This window comes from Urocitellus parryii, chromosome 8, assembly GCF_045843805.1.
Source record: "Urocitellus parryii isolate mUroPar1 chromosome 8, mUroPar1.hap1, whole genome shotgun sequence".
Classification (NCBI taxonomy): domain Eukaryota; kingdom Metazoa; phylum Chordata; class Mammalia; order Rodentia; family Sciuridae; genus Urocitellus; species Urocitellus parryii.
The window spans coordinates 99,760,984-99,783,329 of record NC_135538.1 but is presented as its reverse complement, the minus strand read 5'-3'; the positions used below and the strand labels follow the sequence as shown (position 1 = coordinate 99,783,329).

General features: G+C 38.6%; 1 protein-coding gene across 1 annotated transcript in view; it reads right to left on the bottom strand.

The window, feature by feature from the left end:
* Pkhd1 (PKHD1 ciliary IPT domain containing fibrocystin/polyductin) overlaps positions 1 to 22,346 on the bottom strand; it is a 426,978-nt gene that overhangs the window by 328,041 nt on the left and 76,591 nt on the right. Inside the window, exon 34 of the mRNA XM_026400889.2 lies at positions 21,626 to 21,776. Coding sequence (XP_026256674.2) covers positions 21,626 to 21,776 — 151 coding nt within the window. The remainder of the gene's footprint in view (positions 1 to 21,625; positions 21,777 to 22,346) is intronic.

Genomic DNA, 22,346 nt, shown 5'->3' with positions numbered 1-22,346 from the left:
AGAAGACTTTTGAGTTCCCATATCTTTACATTTGTTTTATTTTGCCAATTGAAGAAAACAGGTCCTGGAGACAGCACAAACTCATACCCTAACTTCACTGTATGCTCACTGTGGGGCCATTGGTAGTCACCTAAATTCTTCTAAGCTCAATCCTTTATTCATAAAATGCAGGTTTTTCAAGGGTTCTTGTACTGAGTTAATTGATGTATGTGAAAACCAACTCAGAGCCTCACATGTAACAGGTGTTTAGTGTCATTGCTCAGTCCTTCCCTTTCCTATATTTTCCTTAAACAATAAAAAAATAATAAATTTTTAAAGATTTAGTTTTGGCATCACCATTCATGCAAAATAAAATAAAATAAGCAATGAAAGCAAAATCAGCTTCCTTGGAGAATGAGAATGTCCTGCCCAGGACCATGACAGGTATGGACTTCCTGGTATATAAATATGTTCATGAACAGTTCACTGAAGATCTGTGCATTCGTTATATATGATTTGCACAGCAATAAAAGAAATTCTTTACAAAATAAACTTTTATTTTAAGTTGGGTATGTCAAACCTTTCATGATATGAAATTATACAGCATATACTTTACATTGCCAACTAGAAACTATTAAAAGTTCAAAAAATACATGCCACATATGCTTCATCTAGCCTTAGCATTTCATTCTCCTATCTTGCTCCCACTTTAAATAATCCTAAGGAAACTTCTAGGAAACACTGTTTCATTTCTGTACTATGAAAACCCTACACTACACTGCTCTAGGCAAGTATTTTGGCCACGTGATAGATAACCTACCCCCCCCACACACACACACACACACTGGAGTCCACACTAATGTAAGCATTTTGGTTCGAGTAGTGCTTTAGTACTTTTGGGGGGTTTTCACACCTGAATAAACAGGTATTCAGGTATAAAATTGCTGCAGGAAGCTATTGTTAGCCTATGATGTTAGCCTATATATGATGACAACACCCTGCTGTCATCACATATATGAGGAGAAATTTACAGTTCTGAGAAATTAAGTCCTAGACCAAGTACTTAGTAAATGTTGGCAGGGACTAAAATTCACATCTTCCAGCCTCAAGTCTCATGCTCTTTCTGCCACTCTGAAGCCTTTGACAGGGGAAGGGATGCTGAAGATGACCCTGAACAGCACTGACCAGTGAGAACAATGTCACAGAGCCAGAGAGTCACGTTGCTAAAATCCTATGGCTTCAGAAAAGGATGGAATCTGCTGAATTTTGTTTTACTCTTCACAGAGTTGCTTCTTTCCCCCCCATTTTTTCGTTGGTGCATTATAGTTGTACATAATGCTGAGATTCATTATATATCCGTACATACACACAATATAACATATAATTTGGCCAATTGTTACTCCCCAGCACCTCCTTCCACTCCACCTCCCACCACTGAGTTCCTTTCCTCTACTGATCTCCCATTGACTTTCATGAGATTCCCCTTCCTCTTTCTTTTTCCTCTCTAGCTTCCACACATAAGAGAAAACATATGACCCTTGACCTTCTGAGTTTGACCTATTTCACTTAACATAATGGGAGGACCAATACTTTCATATGCCATAGAATTCTCAAAAGAGAATATGCATACTATGGATCCACTTCAGCCCGAAGTCCCAACATTTTACCACCTAGAAAAACTCAATGAGTGCCAGGTGCAATGGTGTACACCTGTAATCCCAGCAACTCTGGAAGCTGAGACAGGAGGATCACAAGTTCAAAGCCAGCCTCAGCAAAGGTGAGGCACTTAGCAACTCAGTAAGACCCTGTCTCTAAATAAAATACAAAATAGGGATGGGGATGTGGCTCAGTGGTTGAGTGCCCCTGAGTTCAATCCCCAGTACCAAAAACAAGCAAACAAAAAATCTCCATGCTGGGGGTGGGGCAGGGGTGTATGCCTAGATTTTCCCAGGTCAAATAAATAGAAAAATTCAACTCATTAAAGCTGTACTGTTTTCGACATAAATACTACTTCAGCTCTCCCTATTTCCTTTTTACCCTGTAAATTTTTTTTTCAAAGCGAAAAGGAGCCAATTAAAGTTCCTATTACAATGAAATAGAATTCCGTTGGTTCAGCAACAGAATACAGAGCAAAAAGGAATTTTATTCCCACCGTTCCAGAAGTATATATAGGTACCTATGAAAAACACTGTGTACTTGGGTACACCTGTGGGGGTGTCTATGTGAATGAATGTGGAGAGGAAGACAGGAATCATCGAAGATTTGAGTTCACATATTCACCATAAATAAATTATTGATGGCATACTCAAAAGACATTTTTCATTACCTGGAGGAATTTCATTTTGCTTTTTTTTTCCCCCCCTTCATTCTTGAATCACTATTATCTTACAGGAAGACAGGGGTGCTCACTAAGGCCTTTCATTTCACCTTTCCTAGAGATTTACATAAAAGACTTAACAATCCCAATCAGAGCATTACAAAAGTTCAAGAGGAAAATAATCTATAGCTATGACTGCTAACACACCCCACCCCTGCTGCAAGAGAACTTGCTTTTAAAAATGAGAAGGAATGAAAGGAGGATGGGAGAGAGAAAGAGAGAGAGAGAGAGGTGAGCAGGAGAGGAGAGAAGGAAGAAGGGAAGGAGGGAGGGAAAGAGAGAGAAAGTGAGAAGGGAAACAGCAATTTCACTTATCCCATCCATGCACCTAGCAGCCGCTTTTATTGTTATTTATTTATTCCCTCCCTTTTGGAGCCAGATCCTTTTTTCTCATTTAGTCCGACAGAGATTGTCCTCCTGGAGTGACCTTTTATTCTTTCTTTTTCCTTCACCCCTCCAGGCTATTGCCCTCGTGCCAGTAACTAGATAACACACTCTATCAAAGATTTTTTTAAAAAATCATTGGGAAGGCACTAGGGCTGATAGTGGCATCAATCCTAGCCTGACACAGGCTGGGGTCAACCATTTATCTCCTCCATAGCCTGTGGTTACTGCAGCGGCCATCTTGACTAGCTACATCTTAACAACCTTGTGCAGATGTTGCCTCTCCAAGCACTGATAATATCTGCTCCTGAGTCCTTTTGCTTTCCTTGTTTGGCATATTTCTTTGTTTCATTCCTGTGGACATGTTTTCATAGTAACTCAGGGTAGGAATGAGCGAAGCCCCTCCCATCTTTCAGAGATTTCCCATATTCCAGAGCCAGGCAAACAGTTATGGGCTATAAAAAGAATCTTCCTTTTTATGAAAAAAAAAAAAAGAGTCTAAATAAAATAGAAACTCTCTTGTTACTTAGTAAATACAGGGATGTTCTTGAAGTTAAAGTGAACTCACATAGCCTGGCTTTTAGTTCACTAGATGTGATATTTTTGTCTAAATATTTCTTTTGATTTAACTCAAATTTATTTTCCCTCCTACCTCACCTTTTCCCACATCATGCTGTTCATTCACTATCATTTTTAGTAACTTATTCAGCAGGCCACATTATGGGTAAGAGAAGGTGTAATGTTAGGCAGACTGCATTTCAAACTCCCAGCTCCAAAATAAGAAGCTATCAGGGCCTTGAGCTTTTGAAGAGTTCGTTTCTCTATCTGTAAAATGGAGCTACCAACATCTAATCCAGAGTGCTGCAAAAATAATGTAGAAAACAACACTTATATGCCATATGCATGTTACATACAAATGTTCAATGTATTGGAGCTACTATCTGTTGCCTTAAAGTTAATGAATACCTACTTTGGCAATGGAATTCAATAGAGTACCAGCTATAAACTATCCTGGATACAAAAAGATCCTCTGCTATCACTTGATAAAATGATCTTCTGCCATGCTACTGTTATAACTTTACTTATTTGGATCTCTAAGAAACCTGTTTTAAAATTCAAATATACCACAGAGGTTTTAAACCTTATGAATTTAAATTTTAAAAATGAGCAGAATGAAAGAGAAACATAAAATAAAGACAATGAAAGGGGATTATAGAAAAACTTCATTTACTATATTTTGCTCTGATTTTTTAAAATCTAAATCACATATGTATCATGTTCTATAAATTCAAATAAATATTTTACTATGAGATTCCCAAGTAAAAATTTGTCCTTATCCTTAAAATTCTCCTTCACAGAGTTCCTGTAAAATAGTTCATATTTAAATGTCTTTTTAAAAGGTAAATAAATCAGCTTTTGAAGGTGGGTGATGGTGTGTAGAGTTCATTATGCTATTCTCTCTACTTTTTATATTTCAAATTGTCCATTTAAAAAGTTAAACAATGGGCTTGGAATGTAACTCCATAGTAGAGTGCATACACAAGGGCCTGGATTTGATCCCTAGCACCACAAACAAACAAACATACATACATACATATTAAAGTAAAAATTAATAAAAATAAAATGATCCCCAACAAGCATATTGCTTTAAATAGGCCCATTGTGACCTACCTCCACTTGTTTTACTTGTGATAGCTCTGAAAAAAACATGGGTCAATTTCTCAGGATACTGAAAAGAAAGGTTCCCCAAGAAAGAATAAAAAATCTTTAAAATTGTCTTAATGATGGGTTTTATGGATAAATACATAGTCATAGACATAGACTATGATTCCCATCATTGCTAGCATTAAACTTATGATTTTTCCAAATTTCAATGTACAAAGAATGTCTTTTAATTATTTCACCAAGTTATACTTCTTTAGTCAATGCCTATAGATATCTCCACACTCTCCATCTTGCATGTTACATGATAAAGATTCGAGGGAAGCCTTTAACAATTCACAACACAGCTAACTAACATTCTTAACCAGGAACAAAGCAACTCTATGCTGAAATTGTGGAAGGAGAGTTTTTTCTTTGTCTTTTTCTCTTTCTATGGTCTCTTGTTAAATTTTCTACTCTAAGCATGTATTTTTTTAATAAGATGTGAAGGTGGTTTTAAATTTTTTTCTTGTATATTAAACCACTGAAGTAATATTGTGAAGAAGCCAAAGTGTTAGGAGGAGGGAAGTTGGAATTATGGGGCAATATGTCGACAACCATCTAAATATCGCAAAATGTCTTTATCTTCCACACAAGCATCTCTCATCCCTTCCTTACAAGAAGCATTGTCTCATTCCCCTCAAAATTAAAAAAAAGCAAACTTAAACCAAGCATCCTGGAACTATAGATCTGCTCACCCATTCCTTCTCTAAAATTACAGTGAGGGAACTTACAAGGCTCAATCTATACTGAAAAATAAAGAATTCCTACTAAATATTAAACTATCAAGACTTATTAAAAGAGTTCAAGAAGATACCCTGGAAATCACCTGTGTGAAGTTCACCTACATCTCTGCAACCTGCGGAAAGCTCCAGATAGCAAATGGTGAAACTATTCCAATTTTGGACATCAAAATGTTTTCCCTTAAAGTAGGAAAGATTTCTGAGTAAAACCACTCTGGAAATAATTTATTTATTTGATCAGAGTATGGTACTTTTTTTTCCCTCAACGTCTACAGAGTCAGTAAGTTTCACAGTAAAACTGATTTCGATGTAGGCAACGTTTTTGTTTGTTTGTTTTTTAGATGAGGTCTTTCTATGTCACCCAGGCTGGTCTCAAATTCATGGGATCAAGTTTTCCTCAGGTTTCAGTCTCTCAAGCAGATGGAACTATAGATGCACATGAGGACAAATTTTAATTATGTTTACTCATGTTTACTCAGGCATTCATTCAACAAAACTTTGTCTGCTATTATAGTAGTTATAGAGAAGGGATATATATATTTTATATATATATTTTTTCCTGATATCTCATTATGCACCAGAGGTGGAAGTGAACAGGCACAGCAGGTACAGAACACTTGAACTTTGAACTTTATATATATATATATATATATATATCCCCACCAACACATTCTCTCTCTCTCTCTCTCTCTCTCTCTCTCTCTCTCTCTCTCCCTCTCTCTCTCTCTCTCTCTCACACACACACACACACACACACACACTTAAACAACTGTTACAACAGAAGGGTAGAGGAGGCAGAAATTCTCACTAGAAGAGTCCAGAAAACAAGTGGGAGGACAATGCCCCAAAACAGGCAGGTGCTGGCAGGAACTGTAGTGACGCACACCAGATCCATGCTCACAGCTGTGACTGGCATTCAGAAGGCAAATTTTAATATACTCACACTTTCCCACTACCCAGTGTTCTACTTCCACAAATTTGTATTGTAATTTTGTTTATTTATCTTGGGTGATGTTTACAAAAGAGAATGGGTTTTTGTTTTCCTTTTTTGAATTTTTTTTCTAAATAAAATCAGCAGTAGTGGTAAAGGCTCTAGAATTATTCAATCTCAGGTTGATATTTAGCAGCTGTGTGTCCTGAAACGAGATGCCCAACCATCTCTGATCAGTTAACAATCTGTAAAATGCAGATGGGAAGAGTAATCATTTCACAGCTTTGTTTTGAGGATTAAGTGAGTAGCTCAAATAAAGCCCATCACACAATTCTGATAAGAGATCAGCATGCAATTAATACTACTCCTTTCTATTGTGGTTAGCAGCAGCAGTACTTTTTACAATAAAATGCAGAATATACTTCGTCATTGGCATCACACCTGGTATTGAACATCCTATTGTGTTTTTCCTTTTATTTTCCTCAATCTTCCCCAAACAGCAATTATATATTTGGTTGTTTCATTTTAATGTTTGAACACCATTGATTTATCCAAGTTATGAGTTATGTGTGCAGAAGGGATGTAGCAAGAGGATGCAGAATCATCTTGTGACCTGGGGGCCTCTGGATTATAGGGTGTGATGTGAAGATGACTGAATGCTGGAACAGTTCTTCCTATTGCCACACAATGCCCTTGGTAAAAAGCCACCAATACAGGAAAGTTTGAGAGCAATTTTACCAAGAGTCTTGTGTTCTCAAGACCCCCCTTGGATGGGGCACTGAAGATTTCAATGAGAAGCAGGGAGACTCTGAATATGGCCCAAATTTCATGCCCCAGAATTTGTGGCAGAATGAGGCTTTCTTCCAGGAGCAGCACAGTATTAGCGTATCAGAAATATTAATAAATTCCTATCTCAAATGTGCAGAAAACTCACACAAAGAGAGAAGCAAGCTCATCTCTGGCTACCCATTCCAGCTCTGGTTTAAGAAGGTACAACCTCCAGTACCACTGGTTCAAGGGTCCTGGTTCAAACCTTCAGTCCCTGTCCCCATTAAAATGTAAAACCAGAGTCAACCCATCACGGAGTGGCACCAGAGGATTGCAATTTCATCCAGCATGATTTTTATTAGCCTTGCAATTTCTTAATGGGCTCCCCTGAGGGCTGGCTGGTAGAATCCTGCACTACCAGTCTGGATTTGCTACAGGCAGTGTAATAAACATGGCATCTGCCCCGTGACAATTGTCATCACATCCGACCAGGGTGCAGAAGGCAGAGCTAAAGGTTAACAAAACCACTGCTCAGGTGGCAGAGAGGTGACTGGGGCTGGAAATTGTAATCTGAAGGCGAAAACTGCTCACTGGATCTGTGGTTCTTCCAGCCTGGCCAGAGCTCTCAGGAGCCAAGCAAGCAGCTCACTGCCTCCTGCAATCAGCATCTTTTACACATCTCATCAGTGTCACTGTTCCTGACATCTCATTATGCACCAGAGGTGGAAGTGGACAGGTATGGAACACTCGAACTTTTACTTTTCTTATTATTTCCATGGAGCACCATGAAGCTGGGAGTTAATTAAGTCCTGTGGGACAGACAATCAGTGTCTTTTTTGCTAGGTTAAATTATATTATATACAGATGCAAAAGAGAGAGAGAGGAAAAAAACCCTCAGCTCTTTCCTAGTTAATAGAGTAAGTTAGAAAAGTGATGATTCCTAACTGGAAGCTGAAGTTGATAGCTCCTTAGCATACAAGGTGTCTAATGAAGTCATATGACAAAACCACCAGGGACCATCTTCCTCAGAGTATCTCTAAGCTCTTTTAAAAACACTTTTAAAGAACTCCTTGCCTCTACTGTGAGAGAAAGTCAATACTAGAATATAGGGAGGAAAATTCACTCAACGGGGCTGGAGCATAAACCTCTTTTGGAATTCTAAAATTCAAGACAGGAGGAGAAACCTCTGGAAGCAGACCATGAAAGTGGAAAGACATCTACAAAGGACCTATTCCAAAATTTCCCAGAGTGTTAAACAGAAATCCAATCAGTGTTGCACAGAAGAAAAATCAGTAAGATTCTTATGATCAAATAAGTCTGGGAAAGACTAGGTTGAATAGAGTAAAACTACCTTCCTTCCTGGAGAACTCTCCAAGATTTTAATGTGTTACTACTGGCCATGGTGACTTGCAGAGTGGAACTGAGTCCGCAGGATTTCTCAGTCTCGCTTGACCACAGAATGATTATCTTCTAACAGGACATCCTACATTACTAATTGACTAATTGCCTACAGCATTTGCATCAGCAAATGTGAAAAGTCCAATTCCTCTCTGTATATGGGGGCAGACTCAGGTTTTCCTGAAGCCTTGCCTATAATCACACAGGCAAAGGAAACCCAAGCCTAGGAGGGAGGACTCAGATGGCCTGCTCTCAGCGCTGTACCCCACTGTCTCTCTGGTATCTCAGCAGGAATCTCAAGCACCTTGTGCTTATGGTGTTCCTTATTGAGAAGGTCACTAGGGATTCCTCCACATGGCAACCTCCAAGACACTCATGCTCCCTCTCTCCCCGACACTTGAAGAAGACCCTGTCTCCTGATGTTCTCACTGTGACTGGCAGCAGAGCCCTTCATGTACCAGCACCTGAGTGCAAGAGAACAGCTCTACCTGTTAAGGACTAGTCTGGCCCGGGGCTGCCATTCAATAAGACTAGTATTCTGACTCTATTATGGGCTGAAAGGGACACTTTATGAGGCAGAGTGATGGCTACAAAACTTATTAAGCCCCTATGTGGCCTGCATTTCCTTATGGATTAAATCTACACTCCTGAGTTTAGCACTCAAGACCACACTAGATGTTTTTTCCTACCTTTGTTCCCAATGACTCCCATCCTGACTGCTTTCTTTCAAATCTTACACTCCATGATAAATATAATTACTTCTATATGAACTACTTTTCCCACCTCTAGGATTCTATAGTTACCAGAATACCTTTGTTCCTCATTTCCTCTCATCCAAATCCTAATAATCCTTTTAGATCCAAGTTTCAATGCTACATTTAAGGAAGTCCCAGGTCATTTTTCCAGTTGGATGATTTCTTTGTCTTCACTGATTTTCCACATTGAAATACAAATACCTTTGTTATCACATTGAACCCCTTTGCATATCAATTTTTTATATCCCTCCTACTGAAAATTGCATTCAACAAGGTAGGGGTTTTATCTTATTCCTCTAAAAAGTTACTACAATACTCCAAAGTCCAAAGGATTGGACTAGTTTTACCATTTTGGATTTTGAATGCATCATTTTAAGTCCCTCATAATTTCATAGCCTTCAATTATCTGTTTAAAAAAATTGAAAATCCCATAGAATGGCTAATATAATACAGTGACTGGGACACTCTGAGGTACCTGTAAATAATATTTGAAGATCTAAAATGATTATTTCACTTTCCTGCCACAGGAGAACCATGCCCCTCTGCTGGTCATGTTGTTCCCTTTGTTCCATGTCTTAATAAATTCATCAGGTAATGTCCTTCAAACTTATGTGAATGGGTATCAGGCAGAAACAGAAAAAAATACATTACTTTCTGCTTGGCTATGCATGTTTCTCCCCTCTAGGAAGGGAGAAAGCTAAATGGCAATGTTTTCAGGTGGCCTGTACTACAGCTGTGAACCCCAATAGTCAAGGCCCTTGTCTTTAAGATTAATCCACTAATGAGCCTTGGTCAGTTGACTTTGTCTACTGCAATCTGTATAAACAGGTATTCACTGTACACAGAGGCTGAGAGGATTAATTAATATTTGTAATGTGTTTGGGAAGACCATTATGGAAGGCAAACACTAGAACATGCCATTTCTTTCTTTAGATTGCTCTTTTCTTTATTATTAGAGAAGAGTTATCTTGCATAGAACCCCAATGGAAGCTGATACATCATAAAAACAACTACTGTCATTTTGAATAAGAAAGACATATATTACAAAAGAAACACAAAACTAATTTTGAGGTCCTATAGGTTTCTGGGAAAATGTGTTGTATTGTTCATAATGCTTTATTAGTTGCTTGTTTGTGTTTTAGTCCATTTTTTTTCATTACTGTGCCTGAAAGACTTAACAAGGACAATGCAGATGAGGATGTATTTTGGCTCACAGTTTCAGAGGTTCAGACCATGGTTGGCTGATTCCACAGCTCTGGGCCTGGACTGAGGCAGAACAGATCATCATGGCAGAAGGATGTGGCAAAGGAACTAAGCTCAGGACATGTCACCAGAAAGCAGAGAATGTGCTCTGCTCACTAGGGACAAAATATAAACTCCAAAGGCACACACACCCAGTGACATACCTGCTCTAGACACACCTCACCTGCCTACAGTTACTACCCAGTTCATATTAGTGAGTTAAGTATTGATTATGTTATAATTCTCACAATCTAATCATACCACCTCTGAATGTTCTTGCGTTATCTCACACATGAGCATTTGGGGGATACCTCATATCTAAACCATAGTAGTTTGTTAAAAGCAAACTCTCCCACTGAATTCTATAAGAGGTTTACCAAATTCTTTCCTTTTCACTTAGCTGACTCCTTTATAAATTACAGGAACATTTTAACCTCTATCAAAATTCCATGCAATGGCATGCCTTAAGTTCTCAAAAAGGAGAAGTGAGGAGGACCAGAGGAAGAGGTCCTCTTGTAGATGTGTAGAGACAAAAGCTAGACCATTGTGCTAAGCATTAGCTCACTTCCCAATTGCCTCTCTCCAGCTCTCCACTCATCAATAGTCTCAAGAATTTCCCAGGCATCATTGCTCCCAGGTTCTTATCCAAAGGTTTGAGGTGAGATTAGCTCTATTCTAAGGTCCACTCATTAGCCGAAATCAATCAGCAAAGCCCTTGCCTTGAGCACAGGGCTGTGTGGTCAACTTGATTTGGACCTATGTGTCACTAGGAGACATTTATTGGAGTCTAAGAAAGAAACTTCCTCCTTCTGAGACTCTGCCTTGAAAGATCTTTTCATTCCTATATGATGTGAACAGGAAAGCAAGCTTCCCTGGGGGCTACTGGCAAACCACCTTGTGAGCATAGAGAAACATGCCCAGGTTGAGTCTGACACTGTGAAAGGCAGGGTAGAGCCCTGAGCTGCCACACCACATCATTCCTAGGACTCTGAACTTTCCTGTCCTGTGAGCCCATTCAATCTCCTCACCATTTAAACTCATTTGATTCATTTCTGCCTATGGTTGAAGTATCCATAACAATATTTTTATCATAATTATTAACACATATTAATTGTACAAATTAGAAGGATTCACTAACATTTTTATACCCTTTTGCCCTCTCTTTTCTCCTTTCTTCTCCTCTCCCCAGTAAAAAGATTTTTAAAAAGCAAAATTTAAAGAGAGAAATGAGAAAGCTTGAATAATGGAAAAATATCTATAAATAGATTATAAAGCCCTATGGATATGAATGTGGACCATAGAAATAGACACAAGCTTGATTTGAACAAATTTTCTTGATGCATAATATTCACAAGTATTTCTTAGGAAGAAATAAACAGAGACTTAGCATGGGCAGAAATGCTACGAAGAGCCATGTCTCCCCATGAACTCCCACTTGTGACAACATTGCAAAAGAAGTGATTAATTTCTAAGCACTGTAAAAGTCCACAGAAGGTCTTCAGGGCATAGGGACCAAAGCACCAATGAAAGGGGAGCAGAGGGAGAATCCAAAGGATGGGAAGAAACTAAACGTCATCAAACATCCAGCCGTTTCCCCCACACACACACACTAAATCCACATAAGTCCATAATTTCTGCCTAATGGTTCTGTTTCATAGTCTATCTTGTCATATTTGCCAGCAAGATTGTAAATCAGGTTATACGTCCATGTGGACTCATTAAAAAACATTTAAAGACACCATGTGGAACACAGTGGGTCAGCCTCAAGACCACAGAGCCACTTGTGAAAGATGTGTATCTGGTCAAGACTGACTATTGTTAAGATTGTATGTAGTAACAAAGAATCCCATATCTTCAATGGCACAATGCAACAAAATTTTATTTGATTTTGTTCTAATTAGTTATCATGCTAAGCAAAGTAAGTGGACCCCCAAAAACCAAAGGTCAAATATTTTCTCTGATAAGTGGATGCTGATCCATAATGGGGGGTGGGGGCAAGGGAAAATTTTTATTTTTCTTCATACAATATCCACAAGTTTGTTTCTTATTCTCACAATGGCCACTACAAATGTGTGCAAATCCCTGAAACAGAACGTATATGTTGACATATATTCAGTCCAAAGTCAGAGCTAGTCACCCTGGCAAATAAAAAGAGCTTAAGCCCCAGAGATGCAATGCTTCTATCCACATTCTAAGCAAGTCACAAGGCACCATCAAATTTCAAAAGCCTGGACAAGTACAGTACTTCCTTGTTCTCAAAACAGAGGAGACCAGATCCTGGAGATGGAAAAACAGATGGAAAAACTGAGAGTTACACATTCTCTTAGGTGAAAAAGAGGAGTATGGAAAATTAGTTAAATACTCATTGATTTGAGGAAGTTGCCAGCATTATAGCTGGAAGCAAGGAAACATCACAGTGATTCCTTCTGTTTTTTTTTTTTTTTTTCTGCATCTCCCTTCAGTGATCATCATACCTTAGAAAGGCCAGATGTTCTCCTAGAAAACCTATAGGATCCAGGCACACCTTTCTTGTTTTTTGTTGTTATTCCTGTTTTTTTTTTTAAAAAAAAAAACATAAATGAACTCTTAAGAGCAATTTATTTCCTCATTAAATGACCACTTCTACACATTTCTTTCCTTCCTCCCTTAGCCAGGACCCATTTCCTTCTTTCTAATGAAACTGAAATAATCTTTTATAATATATTTTATGGGAAAGATTCCCTCATCCACAAATTCTTCCTCTCAATTGCATTTGTGTTAGCTCCATAAAGAAAGGTAACCAGAGAGTCACTTGTGCCTTGGGGAAAACCCAAGTTCTCCAAACTTATTGATTGTTTATCAATTTATTTATTGTTGGGGTCACACATTCCTCAATACCCCTGCACAAACCAGCCATCAGCCCACTTTAGCTGAGATTAACAAAAGGGCCAGAAGAGATCTTGACTGATCCTCCTGCCACTGGCGGAAGTAATCTGTGAAGACATCAGAAGGACTATAGCTAAATAAGCCTTCAGTGGAGTAAGGCACATCCACCCTCCATTGAGGTTAGTGTAATTACCTCAGAGCTGGAATGTACCAGTAAGAAAAGGAGCAGAACATGCAAAAATCATACAGAAAACTTATGCCTGAAATAACAATTTTATAGAGTCAATGACAAGTTAACATCCACTCACAGAAGTGATAATACCATTTAAATAATCTCTGAGTAAAGCTATTATCAGAAACCACCTCAATAATTTTAATTCCACTCAACACTCCTGCTTCTTCTGATTCTCCTTCTCTTCTCCTCTAAAGTAATCTCTTAAGAGACAGGAGTTCTTTCTCTCTGAGCTGATTTTTAATTTGATGGAGTCAGTTTCCATAACACTTTCAATATTTGAAGAGTCAAATTCTCTTTCATCCAAAATGAAATGTCCTTCCTTTTTTACTCTTACCCAAATTTCTTCACCAACCAGTCTCCAGCTGCTCTGCAGCTCTCTGTCAAACCTTCCTACAGTTCTCCATAAAGTTATACATTTAAAAAGCAGTTACCACAGCTTTTTAAAGAAAGAGCACATTTCAGCACAGTGATACTCACAGCAAGGTCCTTGGGAAGGAAGATCTGTGGTTGAAACAACAAGATTTAAGGAGAAACCACTAAGAAGACACTGATAATCTCCAAATTTACTGTCTTTTGTATGTCAAGACTACTATGATTATTTCCTCTTGAAAATAGGCATGCTACATACATGAGGTGCAAAACTAACATTTAATTACTTTTGACAAAAAAAAGAAGAGATTAAAATGTCTAGTAAGGAACCACATATCCAAACACTAACAAAACTCACATCATTCCTTCAACACAAATCCACATGCACATGTACCATCACCATAATATCACCACCACATCACACACCAAACAGAAAGACTGAAACCCACTCAACTGCTATCTGAGATCCTTTGTACCTGGGAAGGGTCCTACTCATAGCTGAGTGTTTTAAACTTTCTATCAAGCCTCAGAAGTTGTGATTTACTACAATGTCCTTAGACTATGTACCTGTGAAAAAGTTTTTCTCTCACATGAAAAATTAAGTGTGCTGATAATGTAACACATTCACATATTATAGTTTGCACAAGCTGTTATGAAGTCTTACACATAATTCTTCCATGACACAGATCTGGGAATTAAGATGTGAGATTAAAAAAAAATTTGTTACCCAGTCATTCAATGAATCAACTAATAAATTACTTTGAATACTTCAGGTTCTTCATTCCCCAAGCCTTATCTCCTCTGTAGGATCCAAAGTACCCTCATAGGGGCCTTTCTAACATCCAAAGCAGTTTTCATAGCATTCATTCCTATCTGCAAGATAGCTAAAATTTCATATTTTGAAAGGCTTATTATACTCCCACAGTCAAACCCAAAAATGAGCTCATGTATTTCTGCATAGTATCAGGTTTCACTGAGAACATTCCACACAGTATTTGTCTAGACCAAGATGGCTTCAATTTATGAAGCTATACTTTAGAAGGAAATTGTCATGTCATGTCCCTGGGGGACTGCCCACTTCCTGTCATTAATAAGGTCATTTTCATAGAGCTCATAAAACTCACTGTTTTCCACTGAGGTCATAAGTGTGACTTTAAGGTAAATATTAAGCATAGTTTACCTATGATGATTCAACTCCTGTAGAGTGATGTAATTATTCAGTGACATAACAGTAACCAGAAATGATAAGACCTCTTTTGCCAAAATATGATGAATGACTATTGAAACCACAGTCTCATTCACTATGAACATATGATAGGAAGCTGTTGTCATGAATTCAGTCAATACATAGAGAGACACAGTTAACTCGTTCAGCTGAATTAAAGACAATATTCAGATTAAATATTACCTAAATGTCCTCTTTCTTTTTTAAAAAAAGGGCAAGGTCTTATATTCAAGCAAGTGGCAAAACCGCTTTCACACAACAAGCTCTGGTTACAACACCACCAGGAAAAACTTGGACATAAATTATGACGACCGTAACCTTGTAAAACAATGTGCAGAGCACTTACAAATTTATGATCTCTCTCAATTGTAGAATTTAACAAACAATTGTAAGATTTAACAAACAATGATGTCTGGCACATTCTGAGAATTACCTATGGATGAGACACTATGCTAAGTCTCTCTATTCGTTGTTTAATTGCTACTACACTATGAGATAGAATTAACAGATACAGGAAAATTAAGAAAATTTGCCCAAAATTACATAAAAAATAGAAGAATGACCCTCAAATAAATCTAGGCTTATCCTAGAGCCCACATTGCTAATTACTATATCATAATGCCTCTGATGGACGTAGATTCCTCCAGCTATAACAGGTTGGTATGTTCTGTCTTTCTACTCCAAAAGCTGGCCATCGGATAGTACCAATCAATCTAAAAGTGAAGTGAGTTGTCACAGTCACAGACAGGGACAGTGCTAGAATCAGAAGCCAGGTACCAGCAGTCCCATTTACTGTGTGTCCCATTTGTCTCTGCTGCCTGCCTAATTATCCTAAGGAGGTAGGTAAGGCCCTTTCAGATGTGAAATGTCAACCTTCTCGACTATTCTCCTCCTGCAGTAGAAAATTGTCATATATTAGGACCCCCATTTCACAGAGAAAATACAGGCACGAGAAACTCAGTAAGGCTCCTTGGAGTCAGTTGGGAAACTGTCAAGTCCCTATAGCTTGTGTCCCTGATCTAATGACTAGCTCAGCTCTTCTTTTCATAACACCCCTGTCTGAGGCACAAAAAACCTCGAAGATACACAACTGAATGAAAGCGAGAAGGATAAAGGGAGAGGAAAAAGAAAAAGAAGTGGGGTGGTGGAAGTGAAGAAAAACCAAAAGGAAATGAAAAGAAATAAAAGAAAAGTAAATAAAATTTAAGAGGAAAAATTGTTTCTGGATTTCAATAACAAGAGAAGCAAAATTGATTAGGGAATGAAAAGTATTTTCAAGTTAGATTCTAAATAGGTACACACATTATAAAGAAAAGGTAAATTTTGTTATTTCACCAGATTTCATGAATTTTCTAGAAGACTCTCCTTAAACAAAAATTAGGGATTAAATTAAGCAACGTGGCTTTATTTTTTATCAGTGTCCAGTACAAATATATGTCTTCATCCATTCATTTGCCAAAGAGAGATCAAGGAAGAATTCTACATGAACCCCAACCTCAGACTAGTGTCTAGTTGGCAGTTAAGATAGTTAAATGAATACATTTTAAATGTATAAGAAGACAAATTCTACAAGATGAATATGATAAGGTACTAAGGAATTTCACAAGAGAAAAATTCTTCAACTTAAAGGAAATAAAAATATTTCCGAGAGAGAAAAGCATTAAAGAACACAAATGAATTTTGAAATACTTTAAAAAAAATGATGGTGACTTAACCAGCCAAAAATTACAGCTGTCTAACAGCTATTCTGTAGTCACCAGAAGAATGGACAAGTGACTCATGGAGACTTGATCTTGTCCAATCAATAACACACTAAAAGACCACAGCTTTATTCAAAATATTTTTAACTCAAGAAAACTCTCTCCACCAACAATGATAGCAAGCTTGAGGAAGCTGCTGCCTGACCATAATACCTACCTGCATCCTTCCTTTCCTATCCTATTTGTGATCTAGCTCAGTTGTCTGTATTTCCTTGCCACTGAAAATATGGCCTTTCTGTGGTCTCAACTCAATGCTGTGATGTTGAATGAGGTCTCTGCACCCTAATTGATCATCACTTGAACTTTTCCAAGTACTATATTGTCAAGTACTTTAAAATTTTTATTCACTTCAAGCATCTTGGTAGCTATTCTCTGCTGGAATCACAGAATTGCACTCACTATGATTGCTTAAATATTGAGCCAATCTAGTTTCCCCCTAGTCTTTATGCAGGATCACTTTGATACTCCCTCCCCCGGAAAGCCTAGGAGAGATTTTATGCGAATTCCCCAATGGAGTCAAATGTATGAAAGATGATTTATCAAGAGCTCTGTAATGTTTGGAACAATCAATAAAAAAAAATATTGGGCCAAAGTCTCAAAGGATTCCCATGCAGATTTCTAGAGCTCCTTTTCTACAGACCTCCTTCCTCTCTATCAACCTGCCCTGGAAATCCCACCAACATCAGCCAGCCTGGACTCCAATCTCTGAATGATCCCTCCAATGAGACTGTTTCACTCTGTCTGGATTCTATTTCCCTGTGCTGGGTTTTGAACAATGCTCACAGATAGAAAGTCACTGTCCTTGTGTATTTCCATTCTCCAAGGATCTCAGCTTTGTGCTGTCAGTTATGCAACATCTGAAATACACGTTGACTAGTTTTCTAGTTGTGAATGGCATGTGGGTAAGCCTGAAAATCATTACATTCTCCTAGCCCAAATCAGAAATCTGTCCATTCAAATGTCATAGCAACGCACTAAAAATCTAAGTAGATGATCAATCTAAGTAGGACTTTAGGAAGCTTTCAAATGCCAGCATCTGTGAGCAGTTATTCTGGTTTAATCTCTCTAGAGTAATATCTGATCTCCTTCCTGGGAGGAGTAGAATTTGATTTGCCAGGATTCTGGAGTTGGGTGGAGGATAGAATTTAGGGGGATGAGCAGGCCAATTTCTCTTTAAAGAGAAAGCAGACCTTTCATTCATCTCCAGATTTCAGTAACACTTCCCATCACCACTCTCCCCTGTGTGTGTGTTTTTCTGGGCCCTGGAAAATTACGTACAACTCACGAGTGCCCTACACATGCACCATGCACCTCACACTGTCCTAGAGTTTTAGTACCTTCTGCCCTGATTCCTCTTCTGCTTCCCTGAAACTTACCTGCACTCTACATCATAATACTTCAATAGAGCTCACTGGACTGACCCACCTGAAGATGATGGGACAAAGCCCTCACTTCAACAGGGAAAAAGCATGGCACAGGCACCTGCCAAATTGAAGGCAGTGGGACAGGTAACAGCCCTGGAGGAAATCTGGGCATAGGTAAGTCTGGGTGACATTCTATACTATAGCTTTCTATAGAAATCACATTATATATTCACATATTGGATGCTCTAAAAAAAAGTCCTTTAGTGGGAAAATAAATAAACACTCTCTCTCTCTCTCTCTCTCTCTCTCTCTCTCTCTCTCTCTCTCTCTCTCACACACACACACACACACACACACACACACAAATATTTTACACCCAACTTTCCAAATGTATTTGTTTTTGGAATCCTTTTATTGCTTACGTATCTATTCTATTAATGTCCCCATATTCTCACATAGGAAATCCTTGAACTTGGAAGTGAAAACCTAGGTTATAGACCTCATTAATCATCTGCGAGTGGTGGTCTTCCCCAGGTCTAAGCCAAGATAAAGCAACCAAGCATTCTAGCAAAGGTGGCATGTTGTTCCCAAGCCAAAGCAGGAAAATCAGACATTCAGAGATAAGGTAACCATGTATTGCATAGTGACGAATTATTCCCTGGCCCAGTAGGGTTTCCACATACCCCAACAAGAGTGCCATATTATCCCGACACAATTATTAATTATCGGCCTTGCACTCTCAAAAGCATTCTGATTTGGGTGATAAGTCAATTTTGTGTTCAGTTAGTTATAAACCCTCTATTTATAGGTTTCATTATATTCAAATCCTGAAGCAAACTAAACTACCCTACCAGAGAGCAGAATCTAGAATGAATAATTTCTCTATTGCCTTTCTGGACCCTGGACAATTACGGGCACATTTAGCTATACTTGTTTCCCAACTCCACCGTTATTGATCCAGTCAGCATGATAGGAATTGTGCTTGAGACCTTAGCTGCTTTCTTTAGGACTCCACTGGTGCTAAAGTAGGTCTTAAACTGATGATTTTGCTGTAAATCCCTGCTATTGCTCCCCTCGTACTACTTGATAGGACTCTGCTCCCAAAAGAGCGTTTAAGAGTGTGACATTATCATCAACACTTGAGTGCAATGCTTATCATGTCTTGAAGCTACAGCAGTGGCACCTACCTCGCGGTGGCACCTACCTCCTCTTTGGCCCTCTGAAGTTTCCCACACAGGCTCTAGTCTAGCAGGTTCTGACAAATATACTCCTCCCCACCATCGGTTTCTGAAGATTAAATGGCTCACTTCACCACAATGACTTATGGTTGCATGGGTTATGATGCCAAATAATGAGCTCTGTGACCTTTACCAAGGTCTCTTTTAAATCTTAATTCATCTTTGAAATGAGAAGGCTGGTCTGGATGGTGCCCAATGCTTCATCCTACCATGGTAAACTGACTTTAGATACTGTCTTTCAAACCTCACCTACTTCCATGTGTGCCCTCACTTCCCAATATCCCTTAATAATAGGAGCATCTTTCTGTCTTACTTTCTTCTCTGATTCAGAGCATGGCAGAGGCTCTTGAACATGGTTAAAACTCAGTAGATAGGGATGGGGTTGTGGCTCAGTTGTAGGATGCTTGCCTACCATGTGTGAGGCACTGGGTTCAATTCTCAGCACCATAAAAATAAATAAATAAATAAATAAATAAATAAATAAATAAATAAAATTAAGTTTTTGTGTCCATCTACAACTAAAAATATTTTAAAAACCTCAATACTTATGTGTTGCATAAATATTTTAAAACAAGTGAGGCATGTAACCCTCAAAAAGTCTCTAAATTCAACTTTGAGATAATGAAAAGTTAAATAAGATCTTAGAAGTTAAATGACTGGCCCAGGTAGCAAGAATTACAGAGAAGAAACTCTATCATTTTTCTGGCATGAAAATGCCAACAATAGCTAACACTGGACATTCACTATGTGTAAGACTCAGAACAACCCTATTAGGTGACTATTGTTGCTATCTCCTACTTTACAGATGAGAAATGGAGGCACAGAAGTGGTAAGTAACTTGCCTAAAGTCCCCCAGGTAGAAAGTGATGTATTCAAACCTGAATGTTCTGGTTCTGAAGCTCGAAGATTTAACCACTGTGCTAACTTGTCTCTCCCTTCCTTTTACCAGCATTTGCTTACATGAGCATCCCAACAACACTAAGCGATTGTGTATCCAGACAGGAACTGAAGCCCAGAGAGGAATAACAGTTGTTCACTGTCCCACAGCAGTTTCATCTCACTTTGAAATGTCAGTTAGGGCTGTCTGCTAAGAAAGAGGCACAGAGTGAAAGGGAGGCTGCAATGGGAAGACAGTGGTTCTGGAAATGAGAAATTCACATCAACAGTGAATTGAAAGGAAGGGGCATTTGAGGGGGACACAAAGAAACAGGAAGTGACAGCCTTGGACAATCACTGAAAGGAGGGTAAAGGGAGGAAGAAGGTTAGGAAGAAACACAGAAACCCCAGAGGGGTGAAAAGGATGACAGGGAGCAGTTTAGAAAGGACAGGAAAAAAAAAATATTTGCAATTACATACATTGTCAGCACCTGTGCAAAAGTTAGACAAAAACATATACTATGAACCAGGAAGTATAGTTTTGGATTTAGACGGTTTGACTCAAACAGCACTCTTGAGTGAATCCGGAACAGTGTGTGGCACATAATAGGCACTTAATAAATGTTTGTTCCAAATAAGAGAGACAGAGAAGAAAAATCTAAAAACTGCTTTCATAAAGAGAAAGGCACCTGAGGGAGAAGGTGCTCAATAAATATTATTTTTTGTCTGTGTACAGTGAGAAGCCTGGGGAGTTGTAAAAGATTATCTGATCCATTTCCAAAGAGCTCTTAGCCTCTGATTTCAATTCTCGCAAATTCCTTGGGGAGGCTGTGAATCTTTCACTGGGGACTTAAAGACACATTCTTAGAACAGCCACTTGAAGGGAGTGGTGTGGGTGATTTCAAAACAAATGCATTGAGGTAGAGATGCTGGGCCAGTGGCCCTGCAATCCTTCTCATTTGTAATTTCCACACAATCCCCACCAAGGTGGACATTCACACTCTGCTCCCCACGAAACAGACAGAAACAGGATGGACCAGGGACTCGTTGTCCCACCACACTGAGGAGGGCTGAGTGACTTGGAAGCCTTCCAGAAGGGCCTGGTTAAATGTTAGGCCATTTATTTTATGAGGAAATATGCATGCAGAAATCAGGACAAAATGCTGGGAGATTATCTGTTCAGAATTTGCTTTAAAAGAGCCCAGGCAGCATTCATTTATTTTTGAGAAAATATATGATTAACCATAGTTAACTATGAATTCAGATGTTGTGCATTAGACCAGCTCCTCAAAGTTTGAGAGCATTTAATATTATATATCGCTGCCATTTGGACCAAATTGTTTTTTTAATGTACACAATATTACAAATTTAATTTGAGCTGTTTGAATCAGTCTGTAAAAAAGATTTGATTATACCTGAGTGTTCTGGCCCCAGCTTTTCCGTATCTCAGTAATCTTGGCGGTAATTGGCTGATTAGGCGTCTCACACTCCATCTCTGCCTCAGTTTCCATGGTAATGTTACAGGAGCTATTATAGATGAGAACTTCATCTCTTTCCACTTTAGGGCTGAAACGAGAGGGGAGGTTAAATGGGGTGTCATCAATCTTAATGAAATGCAATTATTTTTACTCTTATTAATCATTGCAAGCCATTAGCTTGTGGCAACTACAGGCCACCATTTGTCAAATTTTGCAAATTTCTGTAATTTTGTTTCCATTCTTTTATTGTTTATTTGTTTTTCCTTTATCTGCTCACCCTGCAATGAAAATGCACATGGTAAATATCTTTCAGTGAGGCCTTTCTTCTTTTCCCAATCTATCGGGAACATCAGTAAAAGCGTCTCCAAACCCAACTTAACAAAAAGACGCAGACAATACTTCCAGTTCCAAAAATGGAAACTAATGTTGGACAGAGGTTTTTTTTTTTAATTTTTCCTTTTCCCCTTCCCTTTTCCTGATCTTACTCACACTTAGTGTTGGTGGAGTGAATTGCCTGAATCCCCCCAGGGCAGATGGAGAAATTGGAAAACCCACACAACTGGCTAACTGGTCCCTAATTCCAACTGTGAAAAAATGAGCTCATTTAGGCTTTCAATTCCCTCTCCCCAGCTGATGGCAATGAGGCTCTGTTGCTAGC